The following is a 23,661-nucleotide window of genomic DNA, read 5'->3' as shown; positions in this document are numbered from 1 at the left end:
GCGTGGAATGCTGCTCAAATAATATCGATAATTTTGAAAATAAACTAAAAAAAAAAAAACCTAAAAAATAATGACACGAAAGTGGAAGAAATGCAAAAAGCAATTAATTAAGTAAAATCGTCTGTCAACAATATTCAATACAAGGAATAGCTGTGAAGAAAAATGATAAAGACAATTTTCAAGACATTATACTGCACTGGCTATTAAAAAACAACTCCATAGTGAAGTATGACAACACAACAACCGGCTAAAGAAGTAATAAGTATTTAATTCACTTAATTTCAAAAGCATCCAAAGACAATTATTAAACGAACAAGGATTATAGTAGTCTAAAAAAAATAAAGCATTACTTCACAGAGAAAATTAACATTAATGAAAAACCAACCAAAAAAATAAGCAACTACCTGGTTAGGTAAGTCCATGAAATCTATTGGACATTTTGAAAAGGTAAACATGCAATTATACAGGCCAAAGATGCTCAAGAATATAATTGCTGAAAAGTATGCATTTGTACAGTCTTAAAGAACTTTTTGTAAATTAATATAAGTAAGCCCGGGAGATTCCAGTGAGGATATCATTATATCTTTTGGTTGCAACAACAAAAGAAGATAATAAAAAACTTAAAGAAAACACCAATAAAGTAGGAATCTAGGTTTCCCGTTCGTTATAAAGTTTTTTTGGATTATATTCCTATTTTTTTTGTTTCACCCCTTATTGTTTGTAGCTTTTGAATCGGATAAAATTAAGTTTTTTTTTCTTTCTATTAATTATAATTACATTAAATATGTATGTACGTATACCCCTTTTTCAATATTCTCTATAACAAGGTAACTCTATAACTGTAAAAAGCCTAAAATTAGAACTAACTTCATTTTTTAATTTGTAAAAATTACAAATATATGTAGGTACGCCATATTAAGTTTATTTTAACTGCTTTAAATTACAAGTACGAGAACCCACTCACTGGCTATGCCTGTATGAAATCTTAACTGCTTTAAAATCACAAGTTACCTCCATAGCTCGTACCTCTATAGACTATAACAAGGGGAAGCGGTGGTTGCTGGAAAAGTTACTCGTAGGCCATAATTTTGTCCGATTTAACAGCGATGTCAACAAAGCGATGTTCTTTGCTGTATTATTATTACTATTGGGGATCACTTTGTATGGGGACATTTTCGCCAAAGTTTGAACGTGTGTTTTTGTCACGTCCCACAACTATGATTGAATTTTCCATATTTATGTTTTATAGAATATTGGACAGTTTTATACTTGAAATGGTCAGCTATATTAATTTCTTGTTTTTAGTCAGTTAAATACTACTTTGGAACCTGTTCATATATTATTAATAATTTAGATGGAGAGGTGGTGCATTTCCACCCTGTTCTACCACTAAATCTACATCAACGAATTCTGATTTGGTAATTCATTTTCGGTATGTAAGATTAAATTTGTGTGTCTTAAATTGCTAAAGCCGTTTATTGAAAAATAAACATTTTGTTCGTAAATTTGGAAAAATATTGAAAAAACTCAAAATAAAAATTATAAATTCCACATGCCGTTAGCACGATTTAAGCATGACTGCCACAAATTACCAGAAATTATAAATTTGTATTTTTAAATATATCTATTTAATAATCTTTGAAACGAAAATCAACCCCCTTCCTGACATACGATATAGCTGAAACTTGGCAGATAGAATAGTTGTGGGTTTCCCAATGGTATGACACTAGCAAACGAATGGTTGTGGGTTTAATGAATGTCATTACATTAACGTGTAGAATGAGAGAGTCGGGCGTCAGTTCCACTTACAGGGAATTCCATTTTCCTATGGCACCTCGCATTGTGAATTCTCTTTTTCATGTTAAAAATGATTATTTTCCTGGCCTTTTGCTTTATAAAAAAATATGATTTTTAAAGTTTATTTCATTCTTTAATTATACATTGATTAAGAACTTACATGGAAACGGGAATTTTTGCCGCTTCCACTGAAACAAAAAAACTCAATTAGAATACAACATTATTAAATAAAATAATTATTTTTACAGCAATGTGGGGAGGTTGGTTTATCCTACACTACCCGAACATTACATATTATACAAGCATAGTTAATAGAATAAAAATATAAAGGAGAAATTGTTAAGAATAGTGAAAAAAACATTAAATAAAATGTACAGGAATGTAAATGAACAAACAGTGAACAATGAAATCCGTATTAAGAAAAGAAGAAAGTGTTCTCTTTCTACTACTAATGTGTTTACAATGCAACTGGGACTAGAGAGGACCTATGGCACATATGCCCCTTTGTTTACATACAAAGATGGTTCTCTGTTGGATTATGTTATGCGAAAAGAAAAACTTCTATTGGATATGAGAAGATCAATCGACAACGGTACTTTGATAGATATTATTGCTTTCGGACTACCAGAATTCATACTTAACAAGATCGATAAAGAAGATACTGTGGATTTGTTTAGTGAAGTAAACAGGTATGAAGACATGGTCAACAAACAAGTTCGACGAGATTAAGTTAGAGATTACTAAATAAGGATTACAAGATACTGTGAATTTGTTTAGTGATATAAGCAAGTATAAACAAATGGTCAACAAAAAAAACTTCTTAGCTAAGAGAAAATTTGGAAATGCAGGGACTAATAAAAATGAAGAAAAAAAAGTAAAATTTTTGAAAAGATGAATAAGGTCACTCGTTACCACCCTGAAGACTTATGCTGGAGGATGAAAAATTTAATATAAATATAATTAACCATGTAAACAATTTAGTGATAGACTTTATTAAATGAAAATGACAAAATAACGAATGGCAACACCATTAATAAAAGTCAAACTACTACTTAATGGTAGATTAGAAATATATGGAATTTATGATTCGGGTTCAAACGTTTCTCTAATGAATTCCAAGTTATTGAAACTAATAGGAAAAGGAAACAATTTGAATGAAGCAGCTTTAGTGACGATTTGGTGTTAAAAAGACAAGCGGTTTAACAACTTTGAAGATAAAAATGTTAGAATTGGAGAAAAATGTTGATGTTTACATTATTAATGAACACAATTTGAAGTATGATTTTTTGGTTGGATCAGACACGATAAAATACTTCAGACTTATTCGAAGTAAAGACTCGATAAAAATTACTGAATTTTAAAAAGTATAGAAAATAAGAATACTATATAATAATTCACAATTTAATCTACCTACAGATTAGACGTGTCATCCTTGCTCATACGAATTTAAAGAAATAAACACAAATAAAGCTATATTTAAGCAGTAAAAAGTGCAGAATATATTGATTTCGCGATCGTGCGTTGTCTGTGTGTTTTTAAGCTTTAAAAAAAAGCGACTTTGTGCTCTATTTCATAGTTTGTGAAAAAAGGACAATAACACACAACAATATAAGTAAATAATAAATAAACAGTGAAACACAACGATATATAAAGTGTATTCTAAATAATCTAAAATCTCAATAAAAACAGTGTTTTTTACTTCAAAAAAATTAACCCACATCAATTTATGTATTCTGCGAAGGAGGCAATTGATGATTTATTGAATTGTAATCAAGATAAAGTGAATAAATTCAAAAAAGAACAAATTTACTTAATTACAACGAAAACATGTGCTATATTAAACTGGATGGGACATCTAACTATTCAATTATCTGAAGCAAAGGAAAAAATAATCGAACCAACATTTGGATAAGGGAAAGTAGCTGAAAACTAAAATAAAATATTAAAAGTATAAAAAACAAATTAATAGTTTCATCGAACAATGCTGAGGAATCTTCGGAAAATATACTAAATAAAATCAGGAATAAAATTAACTTAAATAAAATAGAATACTTATAAAATGTTCGACAAAGTACGATACGGAAAAAATAAGTAAAGCTTTTGGGGACGAGTTCAAAGACATCAGTGCTACAGAAATTAAAAAGGAAAGACCAACTATAAAACTTAAGGGCATTGCTAATGACTATAATAAGGATGATATTATACAAGATATAGTCAAACAGAATGAAGATATCAAGGCTGTGATGATAAATAAACCAGAAATTGAGATGACGTTAAAAAGATCTTGAAAAACAAATATAATAACACATCTAATTACATAGTAGAAGTTAGTACTGAAATAAAAAGAAGGCTAGTATATATCGGTAAAATTTATGTGGGATACCAGAGAATACAAGTAGAGGATGCCCAGCCTCTAGTGCAGTGCTATCACTGCCTGGGTTTTGGACATACTTCTGTCAGGTGTCTTCATAAAGAAAAGGACAAACCATTGTGTACACACTGTGCTGGTGATCATTCCTACAAAGATTGTGCTAACAAAGATAAAGAACCTAATTGTAAAAACTGTAATTTGAAAAACGGTTAGGAAAAAAAAAAAAAAAATGAACTGGAATATTGACATCAGGCATTCTGCAAACGATAAAACGAAATGTAATGTGTATAAAAAAATTAGCATTTTAGCAAAAGAAAAAATAGAATATTGACTGGAAATAACATTAAACCTGTCCCAAAGTAGATATTGTGTTATTATAATACATATTATGATCTTTTCTCGTAGAATTTGTTACATTTCAATAAATACAATTTACGTTATTATTGCTAAACATTACACATTTCTATTTCTATATTATATTAAAGAAAAAAATCATTGTATAAAGACTCTAGACTTCTAAACGTCGTTATATTCTGTTATTGAATATTCACTTTGTGACATAAATATCATTATTTATATAATATTATATAATATTGTTGTATAAAAAAAGCGCTATTTTGCAGTTGAATCTGAATAAACTATTTGCTTGGTGTTCAGAAAATGATTTGCAACTAAATATTATTAAATGCCAAATTATTAGTTTTTACAAAGGTAAAAATCCTCTTCATTTTCTTATTTCATTAATGGCGCTAATCTTCTTCGAGTTTCACGGATTCTAGATCTCGGTGTCTTATTCCACGTAAGTCTACAGTTTAACTTACACATCGATGAAACTACTAGCGATGCAATGAGAATGCTCGGTTTTATTTTGAGAATGGGGGCAAAGTTTTAAAATGTGTTTAAACTTTTAACTTTAAAACATCTATATTGCTCATTAGTACCACGTAAATTAGAATATACTTCAACAGTATGGTCACCGTTCTACAAAGTCCATTCTCAAGCTTTAGAAAAGGTACAAATTAAATTTCGTCGGTACATCAATTTTAAAATGAATATTTCCATCGATTTTATAAATTACAATAACTTACGTACCGAAACCAAACTTCTCAAACTATCGGATAGAAGAGTTCTAACTGATATATTATTTGTATTCAAATATATCAAATCTCTAATTGACAGCCCTGAATTATTGGAATTAATGTATATGAATGTCCCTGCCAGACAAACTCGAAGCAAAGACACTTTTAAATCTAAAATTAGATCAAACTCCCGCCACCTCGGAACAGGCTCAGCCTAGTGAGGTGGATTATACCAAAAAAAAAATTATGTTAATGTAACAATAACCTCAATACTAACTACTCTATAAATTCACAAATTCCAAGAATTAATGTACATAGGTACATACTTTATACTTGAAAATTTGCTTTATTTACAATATTACTTTATTTAGGTTTTATGTATTATCATTTGATTTTTATTTTTTTGTATTTAGTTACGCTATTTTATCCATGTATTATGTTATACTTACATACATATACTGCCAATTTACTATGTAAAAAGCCCGATAGGACGTTAATGAATAATAAATAAATAAAAGATCACAAAATAACTAAATAAAATAACATTATTATATAACATTATTTCTTGGACAGTAATATCATAACGACACCTTCAATGACATTTTTGTTTACTTAAACATGCATTTATTCACTGTGTATTATATTTCATATTCATAAATATAACAACAGCTTTTAAAAAAATCTTAAAATATGTTAAATATTCCGAAATAACACCAGATGTGAACATACAGTTTATTTATATTTATTAAGTCTTTATCAAAATGTCCTTATACCAATTAGCTCCAGATGCAATCAATATTATATTGTTAAATATTTAACATTAAATACTCACAACATGTCTGTTGTTAAACAAAACAAGAAAATAATTCATTACCACGGGCTGAAACCTACCAAAGATATTAATTATTGTTTAGGTTTCAAAAATGGAGTTATTTATTTATATATTGCGCTTTTCATGTTTACTGAACAGATAACAAGAATACGTGTTAAATATGCATATTATATATGTATTTATATATTGCGCTTTTCATGTTTACTGAACAGATAACAAGAATACGTGTTAAATATACATATTATATATGTATGGGATTTAATCAACCTAACAAAAATATTAAATTTTATTGTTTTATCTAAAAACGAAATATTTGTAATATTATTAATGCTAAACGCGTGGAAAACCATTTTGTATCATTATATTATACTAACAGCTTTTACTTTAAGAAAATGAATTGTGGTATATTTGAATAAAACAATTGCTTTATCATATTAACTTGTATAATAACTGTTCATTACTGTGGTGAACGTATGTCTGTCGGTATGAAAGAGACAGGCATATCTGAGTGAGACAGCATGACCGAGACGTATAAAAAGGCTTGTCTGTTGTAACTCGTCCTCTTTTCAATAATAACTCTAATACTGTCCATTTGTATCAATACTTATAGCAACCTAAATAAAACCCAATAGTAAGGAGTACCCAAAATGCATTTTATTAATAAGTAATCTGGGTGATTGGCACGGAAGATCACTACAATTACTGTATTATGCTAAGTATAAATACAGGTAGTAGAAAAAAATGTATGTAATTATATCGAGTATTAATTTGAACCTTATACTGCATTATATAGAGATATTTCTTATATAAATATTTCAATATGTAAAATCAACCAAACTTTGTATCAGCATCTTATTGTACTGCATCAAATTCAACTACGAATTAAATGGCGCAGAATAAATTTTCGTATATAGATAATGATAATGAAATAGAAAGTAGTACAGTAAATAATTTAGAAGATTGGATAAAAAAACAAAACACAAATACTTCTGATAATCTTGTTTGTATTCAAATATAACTACACAAAAATATTGGGATATATTGTATATATATTAATTTAATTGTTTGAAGCATATTGACATTCTGATGCTATGTGAAACATCTATTCAAACTGAAAGTACGTGTATTTACAATATTCCCGGATATAATTTATAATATATAACTACTGTAGGACCGATAAGTCAGGAGGAGGTATTATATTGTATACAATAAACAAATTTTAATTTAGACAAAAAACCTTACAATCAATACATTTTGAAAATATAACAGGAAAGCTCATACTCCAGGACAAAACTAAAGTCAATATAATAGCTATCTATAGACTTCCTAATTTCAGTAAATCTTCATTTCTGACGGAATTATCATCATATCTTGAGACAATTAATAGTAAGGAAAATATTATCTTACTTGGAGATATAAATCTAAATTTGCTTAATGAACAAGATAATATTATAACTTCATATAAAAACTTAATTACTAACCATTATTTTACCAAATGCATCAATGTAGTAACCAGAGAAGCTGTATTAAATGGACCAATTACTCGCACGTGTATTGACCATAATATTTGCCAAATTTAGAGGCAAGAAAATAACTGCTTGCGTCTGTGAAAACAATATTGCCGATCATTTTATCACTGCTATTAATTTAAAATCTCATAAACGTCAGGTAGACTTTACAAATAAGTATATTCAAATCATCACGCAAAAGAGTTTTGATAGATATATCAGAGATGATAACCGGAGTAAACTTATAGAGGAGAAGGATTTATTTCATTATATGAAAATTATAAAATCTTTATTTAACAAATTTTACAAGACTGGTTCTAAAACGATAGTGCAAAAACCGAAAACACGTCCTTATGCAATAAATGAATGGGTAAGCAGTGAATTATTATGTCACATAAATAAAAGGGATAAACTATATAAAAAATAGAAAAGTACACCAACAAACAAAACATATGAAACAGAATACAAAAAATCACGAAACCTTGTCAATAAACTTATAAATGAAGATAAAACTAACTACTATAATAATAAATTTAAAAATTGTTTTAATGATACAAAAAAAACTTGGTATTTTTTTTTTTTTTTTTTACAGTATTACCGCACAAGAGTCCCAACTGCTCCCGTCTGGAGCCAGTGAGACTATGGCATCCCCAATTGGGGTATGTTGTGAGGCTGAGGGTATTGGGGAGGGGAGGGAGATGGGGAAGAGGAAGGTGGGGAAATACCTGGCTATTCAGATCTGGTCACCAAACACGGCTAAAGCCATTTCAAGCAACGTTTCAATTCTGAATGGTGGTCTTACACCAGGGCGATACTGAGAGTATCTTCCACTCTGGAACGTGCCGCAAATATACTATATATTATTTTAATTAATTAATTGTGAAATAACACAAATTAATCAAATAAAATTTATTTGCGCACGCCGGGTTCGAAACCGCGACATTCATACGCGTATGAAATAAATAACATTTTAGGACGTAAACCCAAAAACGATTGTAAAGAAACTATAACACGATATATGTTAAAAGATAGAACTGAGGATTCTGTGTCAAATGATTTTGTGAATTACTTCTCGGATAGCATCAGCAACATGTTACATAAATGCAATCACAAAGCTTCTAATATAGTACTGAAATAACTACCTCACAGTTTATTTATACCAAGAGTTACTGATTGAAAACATTGTTAAAAAAATGAAAAACTCTAAAAGCACAGGTATTGACAATATAAGAATATTTGATTTAAAAAGAAACATAAAATCTCTTGGGCCAATAATTGCTCATTTATATACTCATGAGGCAGATATTGAAACGCTTTTACTATAAATTTATTGATCCTTTCTACAACTCACTTGCTGAAACTTTATAAACTATTGTACATAATGTTTTCTCTTTACTTTTTATAATAACTATAAACAAAAAAAAACTTTTCTACTAATGTATATTATACTTTAGGTACTTGAAATATAGTAATCGTTTTATATTACCCACACTCAGGCAGTGCCTTAGTGGGTTTTCATTTCTTGTGTATACTATTTGGTATTATATATTGTGTTATTATAAACTTTCTATTAATATGTTTAATATGTGTAAAGAAATGAAAATAAATAAAGTAATAAAAAAAAATAAAAATAAATCAATAAAAGCAAGCAAAAATTCCACAAGAATTTAAATGTAGCATTACTAGACCAACATTTAAAGGTGGAAAACACATTGAACTGGGAAATTATAGGCCTATTAGTATACTACCTGCATTAGAAAAAATTCTCGAAAAATTTTTATCAAAAAAATTAAATAATAACATTCGCTAGAAAAATTCGCTATCATAGATCCAAATCAACATGACTTCCAAAGAAGAAAAAACTGAAAAACTACTGCAAGTTTTTTCTAATTACATAAATAATCAATTAAATAATAAATTACATGTTTTGTTTTATTTATCGATAACTCTAAAGCTTTTGACACAATTAACTCTAAAAAAACTGCTAGAAACTCTAGAAAAAAAATTGTAATAAGAGGAAATGTGTTTAATTTATTTAAAGATTATTTTAGAGATAATATTTAAATAAATTAAACTGAAAAATATGTATCGAAATAAATAATTCTTTTATTAAAACAAAGGACCAAAAAAATTGGGACCTATACAGTATATAATTTATACTATAATGAATTATTTTTTTCTCTTTTGTTAAACATTTTGTATTCGCAGATGATACGGCATTAGTCTCACATAAATATTTAAAAATTGCAATTGAACTCATGCAAATTGACTTTAATCAACTTTACATGTGAGGATGGACACTGTAACGTTGTCCGAAACGTTGGCTAAAGAAGGAGTTAGCGCAACACGGCATAACACCCCAAAAACAAATAACAAAAATACTTTTGACCGTGAAAATCTTAAATCATATATAACATTAGGATTAAATTGAAATTTGGCATAAGGTGATCTTATTTGCATTACTTTTGTTGGTTTTCATATATTTACCCCACAGCATAAAAAGAAATTAGAACATAAATACAGCACTACATTCACGCGTAATGACGGGATAGTTCCGAAATTCAATAATAAGTACGGACAGAGAACGTTTGAATAAAACAAACCGAAGATATTTAATTTATTACTTGACACTATAAAGCAATGTAAGTCTATGAATAAGGTTAAATATATGTAACTAAACTTTAAGCACCTGTTGACAAGCCAATTCAATTGGCTTAGCAGGACTTGTTTGTTGATATGTATTAACAATTTAATCAATAAAAAAAGGAATAAAAATAAAAAACACAGAATTTATTTTAACGAAAATGTTGAAGAAGAAGATTTTAAAATTAAAATAAATCATTTAAATAATGATAAACAGAAATAAATTAACTTTCATAGTTAGCAAACACTTTGTGGATATACTCATACATCATTGTAATAATTAGAATAAATTAACTTTGTTTTAACACCACTTTATTGTATATTTTCGTTGTATCAAACCAACCGGTTTCGGTTCGCCCTACAATATTAGAGTATTGTTACACCGTTACTAGTATTTAGCCGCGAGTGAGGAGGCTGCGGTCATTAAACCCAACCCATTTTGGTCGTGCTGCAATAATACAGAATATTAAACTTGAAATCTCTAATATTTCTACCAAACATCAAACTTTTAGAAGAAAAATGGATGCACGAAAAAACTTCATTTCAAAACGAGATCGTTTCTCTGCAAACCAAACTAATAGAAAAATTAGAAAAAAAAAATGAATATTCGAGTTATATGGAAAAAAAAACTTATGCAAGTCGACTAAAAGAAATCCCGGAATCGAAATATTCATTGATTATTAAAAGTGAAAATACAAATATGACATCAAACGAAATGACGATGAAATTAACAAAACGCTCAAAAAATATGGTTGCGGAAGAACTAGAAAAGAAAAATCCCAAAATTTTCGTAAGAAATCTACAGGCAGATCTGACAGAAGAAGACATAATCGAGGCTTTAAAAACCCAAAATGATGGTATCTGGATGATGATCTGGCGTGTAAATAACACAGACCATCAGGGAATATTTTATTTCCCTATGAAAAAAAATTGATTGATCAATGAATTCACTCTGCAGGGAGAAAATGACTTAAGCCAACCACCAAAATACATATGAACAGAAAAGACTCACCAGAGAATCCCACTTGCAATAAGTTTTGCTCCTTGATCTTCAACACAAAATATATTTGAGTTCGCACTAAGAGATTATAATGTCACCAGCCCTCAAGAGAGTAGAATTATTAATAGATGAATCAGCACATTGCAATTCCACACGTATTGCCATGATTTGTGACATTTATTGTCAAAAAATATTTCAAACTTAGAGGTCTTCAATAGACCTCTTTTGACAAATGATACAACTGAATGAATCCAACTGATCAATGCAAAAAGGTGTCGGTAACCAGTTATCACACCTGCAGAGCAAAATCCATCCAAAATTGACCAGAGATGTCTCTTTTGTCCATTATATATATATTAAAAATTAATTAATTCATTTATGTTTACATTATAAAAATTAATTCCCATTAATTATAAATTAAATTTTAAATCGACTGCTTCTCCAGTATCAAAGATATTATGGAAAATTATACAAAAAACACTGTAAAACTAGTAAAAATGTTTAAACTTAAATTACAAAATTAAGGATCACGAATGGAAGGAATGCCCAAACAAAAACTCAGAAGAAAAATGTAGCAAAACTGTATTTACCAAAACACTACTTTTAAGATGACCCTTAATACTAATCATAAAGCAAACAACACAAACTGCACTTACTTTAAAAAGATGATGCATATCGCGCAAAGTCGCATAGACTATGATTAGGTATATTTATATGTATTTTTATTCTAAAAAATCAATGCTTTTAACCAACACTTTATTTAAATACTTAACATCTTCTTCTGATAAGCACAATAATGTATATCTTTTACTTCCGAAATATGAGTATCTCATATCCTTGATATTTGTTTCTTCTTAAATATATTATATTCTAATTTATTGTCCGGTAACTATAGTGTTAACACGGGAGTATTGAAATGTATATTGATGTTAGTTTACATGTAGAAAAAATATTAATTGTTGTCAATTATTTAACTAACAACTTTCTGAACAAAGCAAAAATCTAACTAGGAATATATTGGTAATTTTTACTTCTTAAAAAATATTTAAACAATTTATTTGCATTGATAAATCCTCACACTTGTTTACATACTATTACCACCTATTAAAATATAATTCAATATGGGTGATTTTAACGTAGATTTTGACACCTCAGAAATTGATTATGAACGTACTCACAATTTTGAAAACTGGTCCGATAAACATGTATTAGGAAATAATAATATAACATAAATATTTGATCCTTATCAAAATATTGAGATACTTTCCTCCTAATTATTTCTAGTTCCTTGCGAAATATTGACATAATCACGCTATGTGAAACGTCGATAAATGAAAATAATGTAAATCTCTACAAAATATCGGCTTTTAACTCTCACTACTTTTGTCGTACTAAAAGATCGGGAGGCGGAATTATTGTATACGTGAAGGATCATCTTACATTTGAAAAAATAAATATAGAAACAACTAAATTTGAATGCGTTTACGGAACTTTTTCTATCTATAAACATAAACGTATACATCTATTGGCAATGTATAGACCACAAAACACAAATAAAAAATGATTTCTCCATTAGCTGGAAACTATATTGGGCAATATTGACATTAAAGAATCCATTTTAACACTTGGTTATATGAACATAAACATATTAAATGAACTCGAACCGATAGTAATCCTATATGAAAACCTAATGGCTCATTTCGGAATGGTTAAAACTATAAACGATGCGACACGAGAAGCAGTATTGTCAAACGGCTACTTGTCTAGATCATATCTGTATAAGAGAGAGGGATACAATTGAAATCAGTTCATGCGTATGTGAATCAATAATAGCTGACCACTACCTAATTGATTTATTTCTCTACCTACGATAAACACACTTCAGACAAATCGCACGCTGACTACTATACTGCACTCTCCGAAAAAAAGGTTGAACTATTTATCTCAATCACCGACTGGAATGAAATGAAGAAATGAAATCAAAATTTTAAAAAAATTATGAAATAAGTAGCTTCACAAAATTAAAAACTAATAACCATCGAAATTACCAAAACATGGATGAATGAGAGCCTCATTGAAAATATACAAACACGAGATACTCTTTGGAGGAAATGGAAAACTCACCTAACAACAAAAAGTATGAAATCGATTTCAAGAAATACAGAAATAAATTAAATAAACTAATATTAAACACAAAAAAATACTATAACAATAAACTTAATCACTGTTTCAAAGACATTAAAAAAACATGGAATGAAATTAATAAAATTTTAGGAAGGAAAGATAAATCCGGTTGTTATGAAGTCATATCAAAATATTTCTTAAAGTCTAATTCGACAGATGTGGTGGCAGAAAAAATTGCAGACTTCTTTGGTGAGGGAGTAAATAAGTTACTACATAAATGTAATGTCCGAGCGTCTGAAGACGTGCAGGAATATTTACCTCATTCAATGTACCTACCAAGAGCAAATGAAAAGCAAATTGAATTAATTATCGGAGGTATGAAAAATTCCAAGACACCAGGCGTAGATTTAATTCGTATGTATGATTTAAAAAAGTATGTTAAATTACTTATTCCTGTAATTACCCACTTAATTAACAGAATAATTGACACGAGCCATATTCCTGATGAATTAAAATATAGCATTGTAAGGCCTATCATTAGAAAATGGAAATCACTCTTTAATAAATAATTACAGGTCGATTTCTATAATACCTGCATTGGAATTTTTTTTTTATAAAAGAAAGACAAACATTCCCGGGTTACGAATAACCTGACAATATTTGAAAATCTCCTACTACCACCACAGTAAGCTGAAAATGTTGCTTGTACTGTGATGGAGGACTTAGCCAGCCGAGGAATTAAACACACTACGCCTGGGTGGGACCCAAACGCGATGTCAACTCGGCCACCGACCGGTATATCTATAAATTTAGATAAATATTTAAAAAATCTGAGTATTATTGATGAATGCCAGTATGCTTTTCAAAAAAAAAGTTGCAATAAATTGCTTGAAAATTTTTCTAATTATATAAATTCACAACTTAAGTCTAAACAACTGTACTGGCACTTGAAATTATAGGAATCCGAGGTAAACTCCTCATATTCTTCAAAATTTTAAATATAATTAGTAAATCAAGATATATCAAATCAAGGGTCAATTGTAGGCCCAAATTTATATATTGTATATGTTATTGCTTTGTGTAAGATTTTCAAAAAAGCTCGTAGATTCATTTTTGCTGATGATACTGCTCTTGTAGTATCCAATGAAAACCCCTTAATAGCTATACAAGAATTACAAAGAGACTTTAACGAGCTTCTCAAATGGACTCATGATGTAGGACAAAAAAAACTAAATGCATGTATATAAGATCACCGAGATTGAAAATGTGGAATATACCTAAAATAACCGCTCATAGTTTTGACTGTATACATAGAGAAATTGTTAATATTTGCGACTGTAAAAAAATTGATTTCATAAATGAATATACTTATTTGGGAATAATTGTTTTAAGTGGGATAAACAAGTGGCAACAATTTGTAACCAGCTCAGATCCTTAGCTTGTAATTTTTACAATTTAAAATTTATTTTGCCTCATTGCACTCTTAAACTCTTATATTTTTCTATGGTCGAATCCATCCTTATGGGACTGGGACACGGTCAAGCGGCTTGATCGCAAGCACGTAGTTTTTTGTCTATTGTTGTCTATTGTTGTCTATTATTGTCTATGCTTAGCGGCTTGACAGCCCGCATCAAGCCTCTCCGTCAAGCATGGCCACGCCTTCCTGTGATTTCGTGGTTGTCTATGTATATGTACTTCTATGCCTTCCTGTCATTTCGTGACTCGCGGCAAAATGGAATCTGTCAAAGACAAAGCGTTCTTGGCTCTTACGTTAGCTTTATGTTTGAATAAAATAATAAAAAGAAATGAATTTGGTGTCAAGAATGGTACAAGTTAAGGTACCGCTTTACCCATGAGCATTTGCAAAGTGTATTACAGGCTACAGCTATTTTTTGTATGAATATCTTGTGCGGTATTCATACAAAAAATATGTTTTCTCCATTGAAAATTCAGAAAATTATTTATTCTACAGTTTGATTATTAATGACCTTGAAAACCGCTGTCATAATTATTAAAAAATACTAAAATACTTCCAAAATTTTTAAATTAGATGGATTTCTACAAATTGAACACAAAAACAATAACTAAGTACCTATTTTACAACAATTTTATTCATTTTATATCATTGTTTATGATACGTGATATTTATTTGTCTATTGTCGTTTGTCTATTCCCACAAAAATATAAATTCGCATCAAGCCTCGCCGCAAGCACGTAGAATTGCGCAATGCTTGCAAGCCAGCTTCGGTACACGGTCAAAATGCTTGACACAAAGTGCCATAGACAATAAACTACGTGCTTGCGATCAAGCCGCTTGACCGTGTCCACGTCCCATTAGATACGGAATTCAAACTTGGGGACACGCAAGCACTAATTAAATTAAATATATTCAAAATTTACAAACTGCGAGAGTAAAAAATATTATCACATCTAATATTTACAATCAGAGACATAACTACTATATGGATCAGAGAGCCTACTTACAATAAAATTTCTCCTTTGGTTCACTATTATTATGGATAACATGGGGGAAAGCTAATACAAACACCCACTGGTACACAAACATACCACAAGATTTAAAGAAGGAAAGAGTCTAAAAACTCCTCGAATATTAAATAAATATGGAAGCTGTACTCTTGAATATATAATTCCAGTGATTTTCAATAAAATCAATAAAAATCTTAATTTGAAAAAAATTACTATGCCCTAAAATGGTAAAGCTGTGGCTAATGTATAAAAATTTCATGTATCCTTAAATTTTTTTGATATATCTACCTATATAACTTGTTTAACTTGTTTTTAGTAGAATGTTTAATTGGTAGAACCTACAGACAAGCTGCCATATGACAGCTTTATGGGACTACCCTAAATTTGTACAAATTGTTTCTATTTACTCAATAAATATAAAAAAAAAATAAAAGAAAATAACAGAGTAACAATGTATATTTATAGGTGAGATAGAAAAGGGAGATTGAACATCAACTTTGTCGGGGGGGGGGGGGGGTTAAAGTGGGCAGAGGGGAGGGGAATAAGACTATTTGATAAGTCTAATTGTTTATTGAGGAAATTGCTTTTTTTTATTTTTAGGGATTTTTTATTTTCATAGCTTCTAGATTGTCATAGATGTTTACCGTATCTATTTCTGATTTTTCTGTTTCAAATTATCGTTAAAGAATCGCTAATATTGTATTCAATAATTCAAAATTACAATTTGAGATTTTACTAATTTATGAATTATTCATCGAAATGAATAATTAACACGTAATACCCGGAGGTTGAAAATGAAACACATGCGGCGGTGGTGGGTCCAGATTGACCCGGCTGAAATGATGAAATTAAAAGGCTTTTTATGCATTTTTCGTTCATATTCTTACTTTTATATGATATTATTGTAGTTCCTCATTAACTCATAACATATCCCCTGTGTTTCTTGTATGAACATGAAAGTTTTAGAAATTAGTGTTCCGTAAATTTTGCGGTTCGTCGATATACAGCGGCGCGGACATCCCGCGCAACAGCTAATCAACGACTGAATCGAAGACGGCCCCGACGGCCGATGCGGGTGCCGGGCGATGGTCAGGGGAATGAGGAGGGCAGCGCGGGGAGGGGGACAGGAAGCGTTCGTCAGCGGAAACAAACATTTTTATTTCTATAATTATTAAAATTTTCGATGGTGTGCATTTACAAGAATATCGTGTATTATTTAAAATACCAGAAATAAATCACGTATTTGATAATTTCCTTGTGGCTGTACCTCTAATAGAAAGATGTGTAAAGAGAAAATAAATTCAATTTATAGCCATATTAAACGATGATTGCTTATGCAAATATTAGAAAATATTATATAATGGCATTCAAATTCAAGTTGAGTATTTACTTCCTCACACATTTATTTGTCACAATTAAAACCATTGAATGACACACATTAAAATATACTAAAACTTTTATTTTTCAATATAACAAATTTAAATTAACAATTTTCATTTAAAAAAAAGGAATAAAAGCAATATTCTAAATACGAAAATACAAAAATGATTCGACGATTAATAAAATTTATATACATACACAAAACACCAAATGGATTTATTATTACAAATTCAGCGGCAAAATAATTATATAGCACTACCAATTATAAAAAGTTTAACAGTTTTTTATTAGTTAAAATATATTAAAAATGCTAAAATTCACAAAAATAATTCATCGATATATTATATCATTCAATAAATGTCATCGAAACGTATATTGCTAAAAATATAGCGGAAGCGATCTCTAGATAAAGCGGAGGGGAAAAAATGCTGCCGGAATAAATCCTCGGTAGTCCAAAGTTCGCTTAGTTCTAACTTTCGGCCGTGATTTCTTCCTGAAGCCAAAAGAACTCCAAAAAATGCATACATTTCTGTCTTCGTAATGTTAGGAAAGCTGGAATTTTTCGGATTGAGCTGACAGAATTTATTCGTATTTTCAATAATTTCCTCCACCATTTCATTTGAAATAAACAAATCAAAAGCATCTCTGATGGATACTATGTTCTGGCTACCGTTTTTCAATCCAGGGGTAGAAGAAATAATGTTATGGCTTCTGGTACGTAAGCTGGCTGGTTGCGCAGAATTCCATTGGAATCCGAAATTCGACACGTATAAATGTTGATCTGCAACGGATTCATTCGAATTTCCTACACTAACTTCATTATCACTTCCATTTCCACTTTCAGATATTTCCTCTAGTAATATTTCTTCCGGATCACTTTCAAATTCTGGATCTAATGTTTCGAATTCCAAGTCGCCATCATCACTGATCTCACTGTTCGAACTGTTAAGTAGCTTTTTGATCTCATTATCAGATAAATAATTTTGCTTTGCAATTGCGTTCGTACACTACGAAAAAAAAAATTAAAACAAAGTCACAAACAAAAATCACAATACTAGAAATGTGCCCGAATGGTTGACAACATCTGCGCGGGACTTTGAGAGACAAAGACGGAAGGACAGAGCGAGAGATATGCTGTTTTGTCGGCTGCTCGAATTCAACTGAGAAGAAATGAGTTTTTGCGTGTTTTTAAACACAATTATTCTTATAACTTTTTTAAAACGTGTCCGATTTTAATCATTTTTGAGTCGAAATATGGGTAAATATTTGATGAAAGAATAGACAAAAGGAAATTAGCCTAAACGAGATATTTGCGGCAAAATCTTTTTTTTTAAAAACACTGGGTCAAACCAGACCCACCACCGGAGTCGAGGTGTTAATATTTCGCGCAGCTATCGTGACAATCGGTTTAACTTTAAAAATAATTTATTTTTTTTATGAACGAGATAAAAGTGAAGGAACAGTTTTCTTTCAAATTTCCCAAATAAAACGAACGTGTTGGCGAAATATAATTTTATCTACTTTCTAAAAAAGTATTTATTTCAACGGAAAATTTAAAAATAAGATGTATTTGAAATACATAGAAAACATTATAAAATTGAATGCTGTTTTATTCAATTTTTGTACATTACTGAACTGCCTGCCGTACCCAGCAACAATCTTTTGCATTTATTATGTGATACATTGAAGAATCCACATTATTACCTTATATTATTATTCTAGACAATAATCATAACATAGTATAGTAATAATTCCGAATTTAGGATTCTATTAAAGGTGAAAACTTTAAATTAACGTAAAAGTACCGCAATGGAATGATGTCCCTTTACGTCGAACATAAATGTTTTAAATATTTTCCAGCAATATGTTTATACACAGCACGATAGTGGGAAAACCGAAGAATGTATTTATATATCTATCTCCGGCTAAATAAACGAAGAGTTGGAAAATTAAAGTACACAAATATTGTTTTTCTTTTCCACAACTAAATGCATCACCCGTGACGTCACGACCTGCTAACTTGACAACTGTATTTCACAGACGTAAATATATACGTCATTAAGCCTAAGTCATAAGTCTCTAGAAGTCTTAGATGTAAGTTACTAGTTTAAAGTCAGTAATTATAAGCCTTTGTCGTAAGTCACTAGTTGTAAGCCAGTTTATATTTATTATTCAATACATATATTTGTACAGCACCCTTGAGGTGATTTTCAATAAAAACGGCGCTATAAAAATCAGCCATATATTATTATTATTATTCAGTTTAAAAACATATTTGTACTTTAAAAAAATCATTATTTTCGAACCAATCTGAAACAAGTCCAAGTTGTACAAAACGCAATTGTAAAATTACTAGTCGTCCCTAATATTTTTAAACAGAGACATAATACACCGTTGCTGTTTCAGAGTGCCAAATTTTTACCTGTTAAGGCTATACTATGGCAAAAAATCATAATTCACTATATATTTACCCCGCAGCATAAAGATAAATTAGAACATAAATACAGTACTAGATTCACGCGCAATGACGGGTTAATAGTTCCAAAATTTAATAATAAATACGGACAGAGAACGTTTGAATACAACATACCGAAGATATTTAATTTATTACCTAACACTATAAAGCAATGTCAGTCTATGAATAAGGTTAAATATATGGTGAAAAATTGGCTATCGGAAAAAAAAGATTTATTTTAATATGTATGAAAAATTGTATGAAAAAATTGTTAATTCTGTAGATATAAGATGTAAATTATAACTTTAAAAAATGTATTTGAAACTAACTTTAAGCACCTGTTGACAAGCCAATTCAATCGGCTTAGCAGGACTTGTTTGTTGATATTATGTATTAACTATTTATTCAATAAAAAAATAAAAAATAAAATAAAATAAACCGTGAGTAATTCATAAAGTATGAAATATAAAAAAAAATCATATTTAAATGTAGAAAATAATATTTTTAATAAAAGCCAAAATATGAATTACATATAAAAAAATCAATATTAACGATACGAGCCTTCGAAATCAAAATTTAAATTAATTCATATAGAGTAAAGTTTGACTCACGGCTATGTCCAAGTCAGTTGCATTGAAAAAAAAGCATTTGAATCACATAATCTTCAAAGGGTATTTTCAATTATAAAAAGTGCATAAATTTCACCATACCGTCAAAATTTACGATGTCCCAACGGTTATATGGGATGAAGACACCGGTTAATTGGATGAGTTTTAAATTAAATATATAGTTTTAAAATTCTAACCTTTCGTTTGACGTTCATTCCAAATTAACACTGAAACTAACACTATGAAACATATTTCTGGTAAATAACGCATTTTTCAATTGTTTAAAGAAGAAAACAATAATTTTATACGGTGAACTTCTCCAGACTAAACGCTGAATAGAAATGAACACCAAATATTCAAAAATACTGAATAAAAATACCCGATTATTGGCGTCCCGCCAAGTTTTGCGGGAGACCTTCCATGTTCTTGAAAATAATATGTATATTTTTAAATGTGCTTGGAATGTTGTTATTGTCAGAGAGATGTATTTTTATATTTTAGCAATATACAAAACCCCAGACTGACCTCAATGAAAAATTGAATCGTATGATTTTCTGTGACGGCACTTTCTTATATTTTTTTTAAGAAATAAGGTAAGTTCGTATTATGAGATTTGAATACTAATCTTCCCCTTGGAAGCGTTAGCTTGTTATTGTAGTTATTTATACGTAATTAATATTATGATCTGTGCATTGTTGTGGAAAGTATATTGCAGTGAGAAAGTAAAAATATAAAATAATTCCTACTTGAACCACTCTGTAAACTGCCATCTCAACACAGGCGTTTCACATCTAGTGAGATGGGAAATACGTCATTAATGTAATTAAATTTAATTAAATATAAAATCAAATGTCAGTACTTAAAACTTTAATAAAATAATGTAATTGGTAATGAAAAATTACATTATGTATATATTTGGAGAATAAAATATCACTCATGGAAAATGAGTGAGATATAGTTCACATCTATTATACACGGTGTCCGGAAACTCGTAGTACAAGCGGGAAACTGGAGAATCTACACCACATGGGGAACCCAAAAAAACATAAAGTTTTTTGATTTGAGCATTTTCAAAAAAAAAACCAAAAAAATATATTTTTCGGCTATTTTAGGGTTATAGTTAAAGATCTGGGAAGGAAAAAGGTATGAGAGATGGGTAGGAATCTGGGGATTAGTGTAACCAGGAGTAACCGACGTTTGAATTCATCCCTCCCAGTGCGGAGCAAGGCGATAGGTTGAGAGAGTCCTGCTGGATAGGTAAAAAGATCTCCCTCATCGAGTCTCACCAAATCCGACCCGCCACACAGTAGGACAAACCTCATACCATGAACCTGGGCACCCCTGCCAAGTCACCTAACGTAACTTGCCACATGGGGTGACCTGTGGCAGAAGTGTTGGTTATGAAAATTTACCATCGAGACTTTCAGCGGAGTCAAACCAGTTACTGTTTATTTTAAATAAATCATTAAGTATTTGTCTCTCTTTTAACGATAAAAGTCGCAATGTTTGTAATAGAAAATCACAATTAATGTCGTTCGCAGGAATTCCTAATTTAAAATTAATTGATCGGAGAAATTTTCGTTGGATCCTTGCAATGGTATTTATATGGATGTTGTAGGACGGGTTCCATATAGGGGAGTTGTATTCTAAGTGGCTTCAAACAAGACTTGTATAAAGCATTTTGAACATAATGTTTTTGTAATCTTTAGATATTCTTAAGGCGATGCACTACGTCGTGTAATATTTAAATCGTTCCGCTATCAATAACACATGGCCTAAAAGTGCCTTTTATTTTATTTTGTGGATGTTCAGGCATAAATATTTAATTTTTTCCGATCATTTTATAAATAAGTTAATTTACCACAATATACAATAAAATCATATCCGAAAAAGGGTTCGTAAGTACGAGATTTTGAACTTTAAAGCAGTTTTCACAGGCCTTATACATTATTTTTTTCTAGGATAAATTTTCTGAAGACCTTTTGTAGGATGTACAATTCCGTAGTACATTATTTTGATGTATCTCATAAGGTTTAGCCAGCGTTAGCAATGTAGTGCCCGAAAATAGAATTTTTCGACTTGATTATAAAACATTGACTTTTCTCTGCTTTCCATAAATATAATGTATGTATTATATCTATATAAACTTTCAAGAAAAATTTCTCTAAATGATAGTATAAACTCTATCAAAATCCGTTGCGTAGTTTAGAAGAACTAAGAGCACAAACAGACAGACGCGGATAGCGACTTTATTTTATACTATTTAGAGATTATATTAGCACAGTAGGTAGGGCTAAATATATATTTTTTAAATTACAATCAACTTTTAAAAAAAATGCCAAAGTTGCCTCCCAAATATTGAATTATATTGGCCGATAAATTATAATGTAAAACAAAACAACAAATAACCAATATCCGTACTAGATATTGGTTGTACCTTTTGATTAAAAATTTATTTTGCTTTGACTTTTTGGTGTACTTAAGTGCTAATATTAAAAAAAATTGCATTATTGATGTTGTAGCTGAAAACAATTTTTTTTTTTCGAAAATTCAATTTTTAGTATGAAGATTTTTAGGAAATTTCACTTTATCCGCACGGATTTCCTGAAAATCATCATGCAAAAAATTGAATTTTCTAAAAAAAAATTAAAATCGTTTTCAGCTACAACAACATCAATAATGCCATGTTTTGTAATATTAGCACTCTAGTATATCCAAAAGTCACGAGCCCCCAGTCCTTGTAAAGCAACTACGGCAATTAATTATAATACAATATACTGAAAAGTATTTATAGAAGAATTATGTATTTCTAAATTTTAAATTACGTGTCATCGGTTTTGTAATAATTATAAATATTGTTTTATTTATAATATGAAGTAGGTACCTATATAAAAAGTGTACATATATTTTTAAAATTCTTACCTTCCAGCTGTCCTAGAACAGAAGTGAACACAAGTACAACGGATACAATCAATAGAAGATAACTCATTATGATTTATTTTTCAACATTGAATCTACAAAAGGTTTAGTAAGTTCCACTGCAGTTCTTATTTGAAAGCACAATGGGATGCGTAGACCTCAACTATCATATTTATTCAAAAGTTTTATCAGTTTATTTGGCTTTTGGGGTCACACAAAAGATAACGAATTTGCGTCAGAAAAAAATAGCAGGAAATAGGACACAGTAAATGATTTTTGCAAATTTGTAATTATTGGCAATAAATATAGATAAATAAATAGTGTTTACAATTTTTCATTTATATCTAACTAGCTGATGTATACACGATGTTATCTCTAGGAGGACTTTTCTGTAGGCCTTTTTAAGATAAAACAATTCCGTTGTATATTATTTTGATGTATCTTATAAGGTTTAGCCA

The 23,661-nt window shown here is 29.7% G+C and overlaps 1 protein-coding gene across 1 annotated transcript in view; it reads right to left on the bottom strand.

Moving 5' to 3' along the window:
* The window catches only part of LOC149414324 (uncharacterized), a 65,355-nt gene extending 42,020 nt beyond the window's left edge, over window positions 1-23,335 (bottom strand). The window contains exons 1-2 of the mRNA XM_089644134.1: window positions 23,207-23,335; window positions 1,958-1,985 (exon numbers count right to left, since the gene is read on the bottom strand). Of these exons, the coding sequence (XP_089500260.1) occupies window positions 1,958-1,985; window positions 23,207-23,273 (95 nt within the window). The 5' untranslated portion in view covers window positions 23,274-23,335. The remainder of the gene's footprint in view (window positions 1-1,957; window positions 1,986-23,206) is intronic.
* Between the last annotated feature and the right edge of the window lie 326 nt (window positions 23,336-23,661).

Source organism: Hesperophylax consimilis, chromosome 20 (genome assembly GCF_061612785.1).
Source record: "Hesperophylax consimilis isolate HC1 chromosome 20, BYU_Hcon_1.0, whole genome shotgun sequence".
NCBI classification, from domain to species: domain Eukaryota; kingdom Metazoa; phylum Arthropoda; class Insecta; order Trichoptera; family Limnephilidae; genus Hesperophylax; species Hesperophylax consimilis.
This window is presented reverse-complemented; position numbering and strand designations above follow the sequence as displayed.